Source organism: Rattus norvegicus, chromosome 1 (genome assembly GCF_021556685.1).
Source record: "Rattus norvegicus strain SHRSP/BbbUtx chromosome 1, alternate assembly SHRSP_T2T, whole genome shotgun sequence".
NCBI classification, from domain to species: domain Eukaryota; kingdom Metazoa; phylum Chordata; class Mammalia; order Rodentia; family Muridae; genus Rattus; species Rattus norvegicus.
The window spans coordinates 132,198,867-132,214,344 of NC_141534.1; the positions used below are offsets into that span (position 1 = coordinate 132,198,867).

The 15,478-nt window shown below is 45.0% G+C and overlaps 1 protein-coding gene across 2 annotated transcripts in view; it reads left to right on the plus strand.

Moving 5' to 3' along the window:
* Pcsk6 (proprotein convertase subtilisin/kexin type 6) overlaps nucleotides 1–1,532 on the plus strand; it is a 197,893-nt gene extending 196,361 nt beyond the window's left edge. For both annotated transcript variants that reach the window (NM_001439914.1, NM_012999.3), the window contains 1 exon segment: nucleotides 93–1,532. In NM_001439914.1, coding sequence (NP_001426843.1) covers nucleotides 93–190 — 98 coding nt within the window. In that variant the 3' untranslated portion in view covers nucleotides 191–1,532.
* Nucleotides 1,533–15,478: the final 13,946 nt, after the last annotated feature.

Below are 15,478 nucleotides of genomic sequence, written 5' to 3' on the forward strand. Positions count from 1 at the left end.
GTCCTGCCTGGTACACCATCCGTGCCTGGCAAATGGAGAACCGTTGAGTCTTAACAAAACTCTGATGCCTCCTCTCCCTTTTCCGTGGCCAGCCGATGAGACCTTCTGCGAGATGGTAAAGTCCAACCGGCTCTGTGAACGGAAGCTCTTCATCCAGTTTTGTTGCCGCACCTGCCTCCTGGCTGGGTAGGGCGGGCGCCAGCTGCCACAGAGGGCAGGGTCCTCCTGTCTGCCCTTTTGCCCAGCTACCTTCCTACAGATGGCCAGCCATAGCCCATTCCTTGGGGTGGCCCTGAGTCTGACAGCTGTGCCCTCCCCCCCCCAGAGCTGGGTCCCACTGCAGCATCTCTGAGCACCTGAACTAGGTGGAGGTGGCCCTTAAGGATAAGGCTAAATCGGCAAAAATCCCCCTGAACTCTGCTTGCTGGCTGCAGTCTAAAGCTGGACTCGAAATAGGAACAGAGTGAATTATGAGACTCATGCCTGCAGCTTGGGAGTGGCTTCTGGGACCCTAGTTTACTGAAACTTCAAGACCAAAGCAGAAAAAGAGAGATGCCTGGCATCCCATCAAGTCCTCCTCCCACACATTCGTGTGACCGTGACAGATCTCACCGAGTTGGCTGGCAGGACCCCATGCTGTCCTCACCTATAATGAAGGGCCTCGCTTCCTCCCCATGCATCACTGGCCACCAAACAGCCTGAGGGATGGTTTGATGAGACTGTAAATAAAATAGGTTTCAGGGCATAAGATGTATGACCACTGGGGATAGAACCTATGTCTACACAGCTCCTTCCGAAACTACAGCCCCCTGACTGGAAGGTCCGGCACCAGACTGAAGTAGGTCTACTCATCCTCTCCTCAGCATTCTCCTCTGAGTGAGCTGAGCTGTCCAAGTGACTGTTCAACCTGTGTCCCAGGGGCCTCCTGGGCCTGAGCCACCAGTCATCTACAGATACAGAGCCTGTGGAGGAGGGTCCAAAGGAGCTACTTAAGGCTAGCCGAAAGACCTCTAATGGCCAAGCAGTTCCTCCTTATGCAAAGCCAGCCCCAAATCACTAATCGCCAGCCCTCCATGGCACACAACTGCTTCTCAAGTGCATTTGGCCTCCACACTCAGGACTCTGTTCTCGGGTGGACACTGCTCTGGCCCAGTATAGTACAAGCCTACGTTGATAGAGCTGGATTGATTTTTCTGCCAAGCCTGTGTGGGCATTTTATAAGCTACGTGTTCTAATTTTTACCGATGTTAATTATTTTGACAAATATTTCATATATTTTCATTGAAATGCGCAGATCTGCTTGGTCCAGTTCCCTTTAACGTGGGAATAACATTTGCCTTAAATTTTTCCAACCTCGTCTCTCTCCATATGGTCCTGCTCTCCTCTCTGAATATAATGTGTTTTGTCTTGACACCTGTAAGTGGCAAGGACTCAGCTGTTGTCTGTTGAATCCACAACTTCAAATAAGAAATCAGTGAAGCAAATCTAATGTTAACCCTGAGTTAATAAAAGAGTTAACATCCCATTGCAAAGGAGACTGTATTTCTTTCCAAGATAAAACTTTAGGTGCTGGCCCGTGGGTGAAATGGAGAGATCACTTTGTGGGTTCTTGATCTGTCTGATGTCTGCATCCGTTGCTTTTCTCACTGCTGTAACAAAATATCTGACAAAGAAGCAATGTAAGGTGCTAGAGAGATGCTCAGGGGTTGGTTAAGAACACCTGGTGCACCCCTTCAATCCCAGCACTTGGGAGGCAGAGGCAGGTGGATCTCTGTGAGTTCAAGGACAGCCTGACATACAAAGTGAGTTCCAGGACAGCCAGGGCTACACGGAAAAACCCTGTCCGCCCCCCAAAAAACAAAACAATAAAAAAAAAAAAAACCCTTGTTGATCTTGCAGCGGGCCCAGGTTCAATTTCTCGTATCCACTTGGCAGCTCAGAGCTGTATACAGCTGCAGTTCCAAGAAATCCAATACCTCTGTGGGCACCAGGCACACATGTGATGCACATGCATAAGTTCAGGCAAAATACACACATAGAATAAAATGAATGTTTAAACAGCAGTTTAAGGGATGGAGGCTTATTCTAGCTCCCAGTTCCAAAGACTAGTCCACTGTGATGGGGGGGCCATGGTGACAGAATCCTGAAGCAGCCGGTCGTGCCGTATCCACAGTCAGGAAAACAATGCTCCCTTACACTAGCTCACTTTATATTCATACACAGTCTGAGACTCCAACCCCCGGAGTGACGTCTTTCCACCTCAGTTAACTTAGTTTAGACAATCCCTCATAAACACACCTAGAGACCTGTCTCTTAGGTGATCCTAGATTCTACAAAGTGTACAGTGTTAACCACCACAATATCCCACGGAAGGCTGTAGCAAATGTTGGCATAATGGTATAAAGAGGGAAGCCAAGGATTACACTCCAGGATATCATTTGTCAGAGACTTTTATGGGGGCCAGCACTTGGCCTCCTAGCCTGAGTCCCTGAGTTTGATCCCCAGAACCCTCATGGTGGAAGGAAAGAATCAATTCCCACAGGCTGTCTACTGACCTCCACACGTTCGGTGTGCTACACAAACCCTCATACACATACATACACACAACACACAGTTGTAAAACTTAAGCCCTCTTTGTGCCATCAACGCTAAGTAAGGTAAAGGCGACGCTGAGGTTATTCACCTATATCTGGCTAGTGCCATTTAACTGTGTGACCTGCCTCTTCCACAGTTACTGAAAAACTGCACTCATGGGCTACCTGCCTCGGCATTTTCACCGTAGCCTGTGAGGCCCTAAGAGTGCCTGTAGAATCCTTTAATTGCACATACAGAAAGGACACCAGCTAAAACTGAGGAAGCAGGGAATGGGCAATGCTTCAGAAATCCAAAGCTGGTTCAGAATTTTGGGGCTGAGTGCACCGGAGTCTGGCAACCCTATGAGAGCACCATCACCTGGCCCCCTTTTTCATTAAAGTCGTGTTCTTTCCTATGACCTGCTAGTCTCATGTTAGGACAAATGAAAAGACCACCACCATCTATCTCCCAAGTGTGGCTGGTGTTAGTCAAGCCCCCAAACTAATTTCCTGGCTGTTTCTTGGTTCTGCTTCCCTGGGACAGGAGTCCGCTGAGCCTGTTTTTCACAGTGATGGCCACAAGAACTGCTTGTACAACAGCATAGCCATTGGAGGCTCTGCGACCGGAAGGGAGTAATGTATAGCTCTTAAGAGGGCAGACCGCCCATAGCAGGCTACCACAAACATAGACAAGGCAGGGTTGTCGGAGTGAGACTGTGAAGGGGTAAGTGGGTATGTCTGGAATTCTGTATCTGGAGTGGAGAAATATCCTTAAGGATATCACCTCCTCCGTGAACTTGTTACAGGTGGTCAGGGTCGGGCTGGATGTTTCCAAGTTCTTGGCCTTTTCAAAAAATTGAAATATGAATTGAAGTATTAAAACCTTACCCAGGGTTGGGGATTTAGCTCAGTGGTAGAGCGCTTGCCTAGGAAGGGCAAGGCCCTGGGTTCGGTCCCCAGCTCCGAAAAAAAAAGAAAAACCTTACCCAAACCAAAGCAATAGAATAGGTCAGACAATGTCAACACTCACAAAAGGCTACAGAAGTGGAGACAGTACTTAAGGGCCCAAGTTATTTTGGGGTCTTCCTTTTATGGAACCCAAGAGGAGTTTGTTTGCTAAGCAGGTATACTGGGAGGCAACTCTGTTTTGATTGACAAGGCTGTATTACATAGGCTCACTGCATGCGTTCTTTCCCATAATGGCCTGGTTTTAATCACATGCATACACACATGCATACAGGCAAAAAGTGGCAGTAGGGGAACTTTCTCTCTGAAAGTTCCTTATTGTCTCAGTCTGCCTTATTGTGCATGAACCCCAAACCAGTTCAAGCTTCTATACAAACTGGAATATGGTTTGAAAAGGATTTATATAACTTTGGTAATCGTTCATGAGAAGAACTTATTTCACAGATCAGAGAGGGGCGTGCATGCAGCCCAGCATAGGTGGGGATCATAGGTCACTAGGTGCACTGTATAGTCAGGGGGATATGGAACATAGTACGTGTGGGTAAGGGTCCTACTCTGGCATGTGCATTGTTAAAAGGGAGGTCTGAGTAAGCCAAGTGGAGGTCCATAACGCTAATATGAATCCTTTCCCCATATCTATATCAAAACTACCTCTGAATGAAAACCAGGGAGTATGCTGTCAGCCCCTAGAACCCAAGCACTAAAAAATGTCAGCTCTGAGCTGGAGAGATGGCTCAGCGGTTAGGAACACTGACTATTTTCCCAGAGGTCCTGAGTTCACTTCCCAGCAATCACATGGTGGCTCACAACCATCTATAGAGTGATCACATGCCCTCTTCTTGTGTATCTGAATACAACTACAATGTACTTATATACATTAAATAAATAAATAAATATTTAAAAATGCCAACTCATTGTTTACTAAAAGTGCAGAGTCCAGATGTACGGAGAGCTGAGTCATGGTAGCAGATACTATAATCCCACTACTACTGGGGTGTAGACAGGAGAATCTCAAATTTGAAGCCAGCCTGGGCACAAAAAAAAAACAAAAAACAAAAAAACCAAAAAATCCACCGCATCAGAGAGGAGGAGGAAGGGAAGAAAGGAAGGGAAAAAAGAAAGCCAGCTTGGGATATGCTTTTAGTGGAAGAATGCTGACCTCACTTGCAATGCTTGAGTGTTTAATCCCCAGGAGAGACAGACAGACAATGAGAGACAGATGGAGAGACAGACAGATAAGAGCAGACAGACAGATAGACAAGGAGAGGATAAGAGACAGAGACAGAGACAGAGAGAGAGAGGCAAACCAGCAGCCTTCCAAGCCCCTGCCCACATTGCAGTGTCCAGGCTCATCCAGGGGCTAGCCAGGGGCTAGGAGTTGACCTATTGACAATGTTCTAAATGGCACCTTTAAAAAGAAGGATTGACTAGGTTTAGCTCAGTGGTAGAACACCTGCTTAGCATCATGAGGCCCCAGTTCCTTTAGTCACTGGCACTATTATCACTGCCCATAGGAAAGGGCTGACCACATCCAGTACCTGTTCACAGATGCTCACACTCAGATGTCAAACACTATTAGGCAGGGATGTTTATGGATTTTATTTTAAATAATGGGATCATGGTTGTCTCAGCTATGGTTCTATTGCTGTGAGGGAAGTTATAAAAGAAGCAGCTTTTCCTAAGGAAAGAAGACTCCGTACCCCTTTACTCCTGTATCCTTCCTGACTATAAATCCAGAACCATGACTGATACTACCAAATCCTGCTTGCCAGCCTGGTCTGAAAACTAGCTTTCTCCATGACTTATATTTGCATAGGCTTTGATTTGTTGAAGCTTTTCTTTATTGAAGCTTTTCTTTGTTGAATAAGCTTTGCTTTCCATGAGTTGGAAGCGTCCTGGGTGTGGTTACCACTCCCTGAACTCCATTCTCCTTAAGCCTTTCTTAAACTTCTCATCTCCTTAAGCAAAAGACTTGGCTCCAACATTATATTTCCTTGGTACTATATTTTTTCTTCCTCAATCTGTATATTTTGTATTTCTTGTGGCCCCCACTTGCTCTTTTTCATTATAAATCTGCATCAGAGTAATTACTGGTAACCATGTGACAAACTCAGAATTCCACTGTCTTGAAATCTCCTTTTCTAACATTATTGCAAAACACTTCAATGTATCCTCTGGCAGATCTTTTTTCTCAATAAGGGCAGAAAGCCAAAATATCACAAGTATAGTCTCTAATATTTCCTTTTGAAACCTCTTGAGCTAAGTCTCCACAGTCCACATTGCTCTCAGCATGACTGTCTTCTGTGGTCCTACTGTGATGACCCATTAAGTCTCATTTAGTGTTCAACAATTTTCTAGTCCAAAGTCCCAAAGTCTTCCGCATTCCTCCAAATAAAAGCATAGTCAGGCCTGTCATAGCAATACCCCACTCCTGATACCAACTTCTGCCTTAGTTACTGTTTTATTGCTTTGAAGAGACACCATGGCCAAGGCAAGTTATAGTATAAAGCATTTAACTGGGATCTTGCTTACAGTTTCAGAGGGTTAGTCTATTATCATCATGGTAGGAAGCATCCATCATGGTGCTTGAGCAGCAGTTAAGAGCTTCTGTCTTGATATATATATATATAGGGACAGAAGGCATGGGCTTTTGAAACCTCAAAGTCCACACCTGTGACATACCTCCTTCAATAAAGCCATGCTTCCTAATCCTTCCAAAAAGTTCTATTAACCAGGGACCATGCATTCAAACATCTGAGCCTATAGAGGTCATCCTCATTTAAACCACCTTATAGACTATCTACACTAAGGGTAACTAGACATCTCTTAGTATTCCTATGAAGCCTATTATTATAGGAATTCCTATTCCTATAAGAACAAAAGTGACAAGAGTCAAGAATGTTTTATTACCAAAAGTTCTCGACCAGATCTGTTTGCTTTTTCAGAAGATCTTCAGCAGTGTCTGCAAAGATTTTGATAGCTGGAGGGTGTCATTCCCATCTATCAGGTAAAAGACAGGGATGCTACTAAGCTTCCTACAGTGTGCACAAAGGCTTGAACCAAGAACTATCAGCCTATGTCAGTGTGCTCAGACTGAGAAAGCTTAGCAACACTAAATATACTTAAAAAGAAAAATGTTTGATAAGTCATAAGGATATCAAAATCCACTTATGGTTTGATGTCACCCATTTGTTTGCTAGAGTAAGACACCCTGCTCCTGGTAGCAATTTCTGTTTTAGTTAGGAGGAGAAAACTGAGATGAGACACCATGACCACCCAACTTGGGAAATATTTTGCCTATACTTACACATCACTGTTTATCATCTAAGGAAGTCATGACAAGAACTCAATTGGGGTATGAATCTCCAGCAGAATCTGATTCAGAGGCCCTAGAGAATTGCTATTTATGGTATACTGGCTGGTTTCTTATATCAACTTGACACAAGCTGAAGTTATCATAGAGAAAGGAGTCTCAGTTAAGGAAATGCCGCCATGAGACCCAGCCATAAGGCATTTTCTCAACTAGTGATCAAGGGGAGAGAACCCAGCCAATTGTGGGTGGTGCCATCCCTGGGCTGGTAGTCTTGGGTTCTTTAAGAGAGCAAGCTGAGCAAGCCAGGGAAAGCAAGCCAGTGAGTAACATCCCTCCATGGTCTCTGCATCAGCTCCCGCTTCCTGAACTGTTGAGTTCCAGTCCTGACTTCCTTAGGTGGTGAACCAGCAATGTGGAGGTGTAAGCTGAATAAACCCTTTCCTCCCCAACTTGTTTCTTGGTCATGATGTTTGTGTAGGAATAGAAACCCTGACTAAGACAACTGACTTGCTCTTTGCTTAATCAACCTGAATTTTTATAGAACACAGGGCCATCAGCCCAGAGGTGCCCCCACCCACAATGGACTGGGCCCTTCTATATCAATCATTAATTGAGAAAATGCAACAGACTTAGCTACACCCAGATCTTATGGGAGAATTTCCTCAGTTGAAGTTCCCTCCTCTCAGATGACTCTAGCTTGTGTCAAAACTAGCCGGCACAACTGATTCCTTATCAACTTGACACACAAACATCTCAATAGCTAAGTACTCATAACACTTCCTTTCTTGTTATCTCCAAGACTTCATAATATTATAGTATAAAACACACTGCAAACTTTAAAAGTCCCACAGTCTTTCCAAACTTGAACACTTTTAAGAGTTTAGTCTCAGGGCTGGAGAGATGACTCAGCAGTTAAGAGCACTGACTGCTCTTCCAGAGGTCCTGAGTTCAATCCCCAGCAACCACATGGTGGCTCACACCCATCTGTAATGGGATCTGATGCCCTCTTTTGCTGTGTCTGAAGACAGCTACAGTGTACTCACATACATAAAATAAAGAAATAAATCTTTTTTTTAAAAAGTTCAGTCTCTTTAAAAATCCAAAGTCTCTATAAAGCTTCCCAAGCTATTGTAAAAGTTCAATACTCTCAACTGTGGGCTCCTATAAAATCAAAAATAAATTAAATACTTTCTTATTTGAAAAGAAAGAACCAGGGCACAGTCACAAGCAAAGCAAAACCAAATCAAGTTCTAACAGCATACATAACTCTGTGTCCAATGTCCTGCTCTTCCACAGTTCCCCCCCTTTTTTTTTCTTTTTTCTTTTTTTCCTTTTTTTCGGAACTGGGGACCGAACCCAGGGCCTTGCGCTTGCTAGGCAAGCGCTCTACCACTGAGCTAAATCCCCAACCCCACAGTTCCCCTTTTTAAAGAAGAGAAATACTGCTGCATCTTTCTTAAATTTACTTTTTGAGAATTCCATACAGTATATTTTCATATTCTCTCCTGTCCCTCACCTCCTCTCAGATCCCTCTTCCCCACCCCCCATATCCCCAACACACACACACACACACACACACACACACACACACACACACACACACACACACCCCTATTTAAGGTCTTTCCACCTCTTAAAGACCAGCTCTCTTGTCCAAGGACTCCACCTAGTGGTTAATTCTGGAAGTAAAGAAAGTTGGAATTATGTCGACGGTTGTTTGGGATATGGGGGGGGGGGGGTAGCGTTATTTGTTTTGTGTAATTTTTAAACAATCACAAAGCAAAATTATAGAAAAGTCATATGACACAAAAAATATTTTCCTGAACAATGTGAGAGTAATGTTTTGAAATAATGTCCATGATTCCCTCAAACATTTTAGAAGGCATTTCTTTTTTTTCTATTAATTAATTTATTTATTCTTATATCCTGATCACAGTCCCCCTTCTCCCAATCCCTCCCTTCACATAGCCCCTCCTCCCATTCCCCATTCCCCTTCTGCTCTGAGAAGAGGAACCACCTCTCTGCCTCCCGGGTACCAACCCCACCTGGCATATCAAGTCACCTCAGGACTATGCCCTTCCTCTCTCCCTGAGGCCAAACAAGACAGCCTAGTTAGGGAAACAGGAACCACCGTCAGCAACAGAGTCCAGGACAGCCCTTGCTCCAATTGTTGGCAGACCCACATGAAGACCAAGCTGCACATCTGCTACATAATGTTGGGGAGGGGCTAGGTCCAGCCCATGTATGCTCTTTGGTTCAGTCTCTGGGAGACCCCAAGAGTCCAGGTTAGTTGACTCTATTGGTCTTCTATGGAGTCCCTATCCCCTTTGTATCCCTCAATCCTTCCCCCAATTCTTCCAGAAGATTCTCTGGACTCTGTCTAATGTTTGGTCAGCTGCTGAGTGGAGCCTCTCAGAGGACAGTTATGCTAGGTTCCTGTCTATAAGCATAACAGAGAATCATTAATAGTGTCAGGAATTAGTGCTTGCCCATGGGGTGGGCCTCAAGTTGGGCCAGTTATTGGTTGGCCATTCCCTCAGTCTCTGCTCCATTTTGGTCCCTGAATTTCTTGTAGACAGGACAAATTTTGGGTGGACGACTTTGTGGTAGGCTTGGTGTCCTTATCCCTCCACTGGAAGTTCTGGCTGGCTGCCAGAGGTGGCCACTTTAGGCTCCATATCCCTCACCAACTAAGAGTCTCAGCTAGAGTCAGTCTCATAGACTCCCTAGAGCCTTCCCCATCCCACATCTCTGGCACACCCTAGAATGCTCCACCCCACCCCACTCACCCCTGCATTTCCTTCACTCTCCCAGCCCTCTCTCCCTGGCTCTCCCTATGCCCGACTCCCATCCCCACCCATCCACCCCCATTCCCCTTCCTATTTTATCTCCAAAGAATCTTTTTAGATATAAGATTTAGCTAAGATTTATATTAAAAAGCGTAAAGAACAAGAATAACCAAAGTGTTGAGGAAAAGCGAAGCTTGAACGTTCTTTTATAAGGCATGTATTATTAAAAACAGTCTGATATTATGCAAGTAAGCCCACAGAATAGAACGGCTAGTCCAAAGCAGACCTTCACGAGCTTGGACACTTGGTTTTGACAAGAGTGTCTTTGGAGAGCTATAAGAGAAGAATGGCCTTTGAATGTGGTGTTAACGGTATTTCAGATGGTGTCTTAGGGTTTCATTGCTATGACCACAGCAATTCTTATAAAGGAAAACATTTAATTGGGGCTGGCTTATAGTTCTACAGGTTTAGTTCGTTATCATCATGGCAGGAAGCATGGCAGTGTTCAGGCAGACACGGTGCTGGAGAAGGAGCTGAGAGTTCTGCATCTTGATTCGAAGGGAGTGAAAGGAGACTGTGTGCCACAGTGGGCATAGCTTGAGCATAGGAGATCTTAAAGCCTGGCCCTACAGTGACACACCTCCTCCAACAAGGCCACACCTCCTGATAGTGCCACCATTTGCCTGCTGCTTGCTGGGGCTAGAACATTTCCCCTTGTTCAATTACATCTTCACCAGGTTTCTATTTTTGATGGTTCCCTTCACTGCTTAAGGTTGGCAGTCCGCAAACTCACTCTGTAGACCAGGCTGGCCTCAAACTCAGAGATCCACCAGCCTCTGCTTTCTGAGTGCTGAAATCAAAGTTGTGAGACCCCACATTTGGCCCTAAGCTTTATTTCCCTTTCCTTTAATTCCTTTTCACGGGTTGGAAGCTTAGCTGCATGGGTCTTGCCCTGCATCACCACTCCCTTTAATCCATTTAACATCAGACTTTTCTTTAATCTGTTCATCTCCTTGATCACAGGACTTAGCCTCATTCCATTTCTACGTGTCCCTTTCTCCTCAGATTGAACACTTTTTATTTTTCCTTGCTCAGCCTGCTCCTTTTTCATTATAGTTTTGTATTAAAGTGCACATTAATAACCACACAAGACAGTTGTTACAAGGCTGTTTTGAGATTCCTTCTGCCAACAGAATTAATCAAAAACTCTTCACTTTAGCCTCAGGCAGATTTTTCAGTTAAGGGCAAAAAAGCAGCCACATTCTTTACCAAAATGTCACAACAGTCTCTGGGCCACATACTAAATTTCTTCTGAAGCCTCTTCAGCCAGGGCCCCACCAGGGCACACTTCCTAATGGTGCCTCTCCATATGGAGCAAGCATTCAAACACCCGAGTCTATGGGGACCATATCTATTCAAACCACCACAATTGGGGGGAAAGTATGTTTTGGTCACTTCCTTCCTATATCGATTCCAGAAACAGTGCATTAGTGAGACCTCCTTTAGTTTTGTCTCGGAGGGCATTTCGAGATAAGTTTAACTGAAAAATGAATCCACCTTGAATAAAAGCAAATACAATACTAAGAGCTAACATCCAGGGCAAAGGAAAAAGGAAAAAGTAAGCCGGATACAGCATTCATTTCTCTCTGCATCCAGACTGTAAATACAGTGCAACACCTGCATCAAATGCCTACAGCCGTGACTTCCTACATATTAACCACCATGATGGTGTATATCCTAACCGTAGACCAAAGTAAACCTTCCCACCGTGAAACGATTTCCTCAGGCAAAAAGCATACATCATGATATATCAACACCAAAAACCAAGGGCTAGGAAATGGGTCAGCAGTTAAGAGTGCTTGGTGTACAAGCATGAGGACCTGAATTCAAGTCTCTAAGACCCACATAAAAAGCCAGGTGTTGTATGGGCCTACAGCCCCAGTGATGGCAGATAAAACAGACACTGGCACCGGAGAATCGCTGAGCGATTTGCTCGCTGCCAGCCTACCTCTAGGTTCAATGAGAGACACCTACTTCTTCCTCTGTCTTCCAGATGCCCACAGCATTTACTACACCACACACACACACACACACACACACACACACACACACACACACGCGCGCGCGCACGCGTACTGATAAACTGGGTATGGGTGAAATGGTTCACATAAGATAGTTATTGACAACCACACTAACTGAGCCAATTAGGAGTATCTGAGTCCTTTTATTACCTGGCAACCAAGAGTGAGCTCATGCTTCTTGGTGTGGAAGCTCAGGAGTACAGAATTCACAAAGGCAAAAACCAAAGTTATATTGTTGTGCCCATTTCGTGAACCCCAAAAGACCACCAAAGAGTCGATCCCAGTGCAGTCACACTAGGGTCTTTATTACAAGCTCAAGCTTGGGCCACGCTGGCACCTGTGGCATAGCAGAGTGGGAAGGTGAGGCCCTGAGCTTTCAGCGGGACAAGCTTTTATAGGAAATGCTAAGCAACTGAGGGGTTTTCTAGCTTGGCACAAATCTGACTGGGGAGCCATTATGGAATTTTGTTGTCCTTTAACATAATTGGCTGGTGCTGGGAGCCAAACCATAAACCTGATTTCTGTTTTCCTCCTGATTGGTAGCTGTTAGAAAGTGCCAGGGGCAGGCTTGTTGGAGAGAGTAACCTGGAAACTGGTCTTATTTGGGAGTAACCTGGGAACTGATGCTAGATGCTGGCTTGTTTGTTAACTCGAGTTCAACCTTAGGTCAGGTTCTATAAGATGGAGTCTAAACCCAAGATCTGGTCTCTCAATATCAGTGTTGGGTAAGTAGTGTGGTACTTTGGAAACCGTGGGATGCTTTAAGTGGGGCTTAATGTGTCATCCTAGTAGAAATGTGGAAGACATTGGCTTGAATATGCTTGGCCCAGGGAGTGGCACTATCAGGAGGTGTGGCCTTGTTGGAGGAAGTGTGTCACTGTGGGGATGGGCTTCAAGACCCTCTTTGAACAAGATGTAGAACTTACAGTTTCTCCAGCTCCACATCTGCCTGGACACTGCCATGCTTCTTGCTGTGAGGATAATGGACTGAACTGCTGAACCTGTAAGCCAGCCCCAATTAAAGTTGTCTTTTATAAGAGTCACTATGCTCATGGTGTCTGTTCATAGCAATGGAAACCATAACTAAGTCAGAAGTTGGTACCATGGACTTGGGTATTGCTGTGATAGGCCTGACCATGATTTTGTTTGGAGGAATATGGATTTGGGGATTTTGGAAACAGTGGGATACTTTAAGTGGGGCTTAATGTGTCATCCTAGTAGAAATGTGGAAGACATTGGTGCTGAGGGTGATTTGAACACTGGAGATTGTTCTTCTGATGTTTTGGTGAAGAATGTTGCTGCTTTTTGCCATTGTCTGAAGAGACTACCTGAGGCCAAGGTAAAGAGTAAAGAGGCTAAGGTAAAAGAAGTCTCAGAAAAGCCCAGCATAGACTTTGTCCTCTGGTTTACTCTCATGAAGAGAAGTTTTAATCAAGTGTAGCAAGCTTAGGAAGGAAAAACACAAAATATATTGTTGTTATAAAAATATAATAATATACAGCTCAAGTATTAAAGGGGCACCAGATGGTACAACTGAACTAAGTCCTGTGCTCAAGATCAACAGATTAGGGTAGTGGTGACCTCAGGGCAAGAGCCCACCCAGCTAAACTTACTGTTTATACATTTGCAGTTGAACATCAGATACTTATATGACCTGGTTATTGCTGTCATTTGGATACAAGGAGATAGGATTGTATGTCAAACTGACATGGGATGACACGAGCTTTTGATCTGGATCTTGAGACATAGTCACCACGAAGAGCTTGGGCCCAGGCATGGTGAGACACACATTTAATCCCAGCATTCAAGCATTAGCCAGTGGGGTTGAAAAACAGAAAGTTGGCGATAATGTAATAGAAGAAGGGGGCCATGTTCTAGCTCCAGTAAGAAGCAGAACTTGGTAGCTTTGGCCATGTGGCTCTGGCTTTAAAGTCAAGAATAGGGGTTGGGGATTTAGCTCAGTGGTAGAGTGCTTGCCTAGCAAGCACAAGGCCCTGGGTTCGGTCCCCAGCTCCGAAAAAAAAAAAAATTTAAAGTCAAGAATAGAAGGGACCACTGGTTGGTCCGATTGATAGTGGTTAGTTAGCTGGAGGTAAGAAATTAGCAGTGATTAAGAAGAGACCAGCATCACTGAGGTGAAATCTTCTGGCAAGTGTATTCCAGAGATGCCAAAGCTGCACCTTACGATGCAGCTGGACTTGGTAACGTGTGAGAATTACCCAGGTGGTACTGGTTATGAAAAGCAGCTGAGACTGGGCATTGTGAGAGGCCAGGGAGGGTCATTGGTGAAGGTGTAGCCTCAGTTGGAGTTGATGGCCCAGGGCTGAAAGTTACCGCTACATAAACTCACTCCAATAACCCTAGCACATGGAGGTGGAGACAGGAGAGCGAGCTGTTCAAGTTTACCCTCAGGTCAGTCAGTCATTCCGTGACTCAGCAAGTAAGAGAGCACGTACAGCTCTTGTTGTTGTAACAACAAACTCTTTCAGAGGACCCAAGTTCAGATCCCAGCAACCACTTGTAACTCTAATTTCAGAGTATCTGGCACCTCTGACCATTGTGGGTATCTGTCCTCACGTGGACAAAACCACAGAGTTATACAAATGAGTTTTACAGTGTTTTTAAGAGTGTTTTCAGCTCTTGCAGAGGACCAGATTCAAATTCTAACACACATTTCCAGAGGATCACAATGGCCAGCTCCAGGGAATTTTAGTCCGAAGCCTCCCCTCCACACATACACAGGCAAGCATGGACATTAATTAATAAGCTATGATAAAAAAAATAAGCACACAGTTTTGTGAAATTAAGGCTTTGGGGGCAGAGGCCAAGGCTCTGCAGATATGTTGTGATCACTGGGGCACTCATCAAAGGTCAATTTCTGATGTGTGTATTCTCCTACACGTCATATGAACTTTTTGTTGTTGTTGTTTGCCTGAGACAGGGTTTCTCTGTGTATCCCTGGTTGTCCTGGAATTGGCTCTGTAGACCAGGATGGCCTCAATCTCTGAAATTCACCTCCTTTTGTCTCCAAACTGCTGGAATTAAAGACATTCTCAACCATGCCTAGACTTCATGATTTTATTTGTATGTTTGTATGTATGTATGTATGTGTGTGTGTGCGCTTGTGTGTGTGTGTGTGTGTGTGTGTGTGTGTGTGTGTGTGTGTGTGTGTGTGTGTTTGCTATTGCAGGGGTCTGAGGAGGCTAGAAATGGATGGCGAATCCCCTAAGGCTGGAGTTAAAGGCAGTTGTCAGGTGACCAAATGGGTACTGGAATGCCAACTCAAGTGTGTTATAAAAACAGCAAGTGCTCTTAACCTCTAAGCCATCTGATCAGCCCTTTGGTATGAATACGTAAATATCTATAGGCCACAAGTCCACCCTCACCAGGTCAGATGTGTTCTGTTTTAAGGCAATCTAGTCTACTTACTGGTCCTGCACCTTTTGTGCGGAGGCCCAAATCCAATGTTTAAGAATTTGGCTCCCTGGAGACTTCACAGTCTCCGCCCCTTGTTGGCTGGAGAAGGGAGCGGAGTCCCAACTACCCCTCCCTTGAGGTGCACTGACGTGAGATAGAGTATCTCTCGCGTGTTCTTATCTTTTGGATACAAAAACCTGGAATCTGGGCTCCCCACACTCCCAGGCACGCTCTAGCACAGAACCCAGAAGCAAAGACACTCGGCTACGTCTTCGATTGCTTTAGCCTGGCGGTCGAGCTGCGCGGGGCTCTGATTGATGCTGTCTGGCGGCGAGGCGC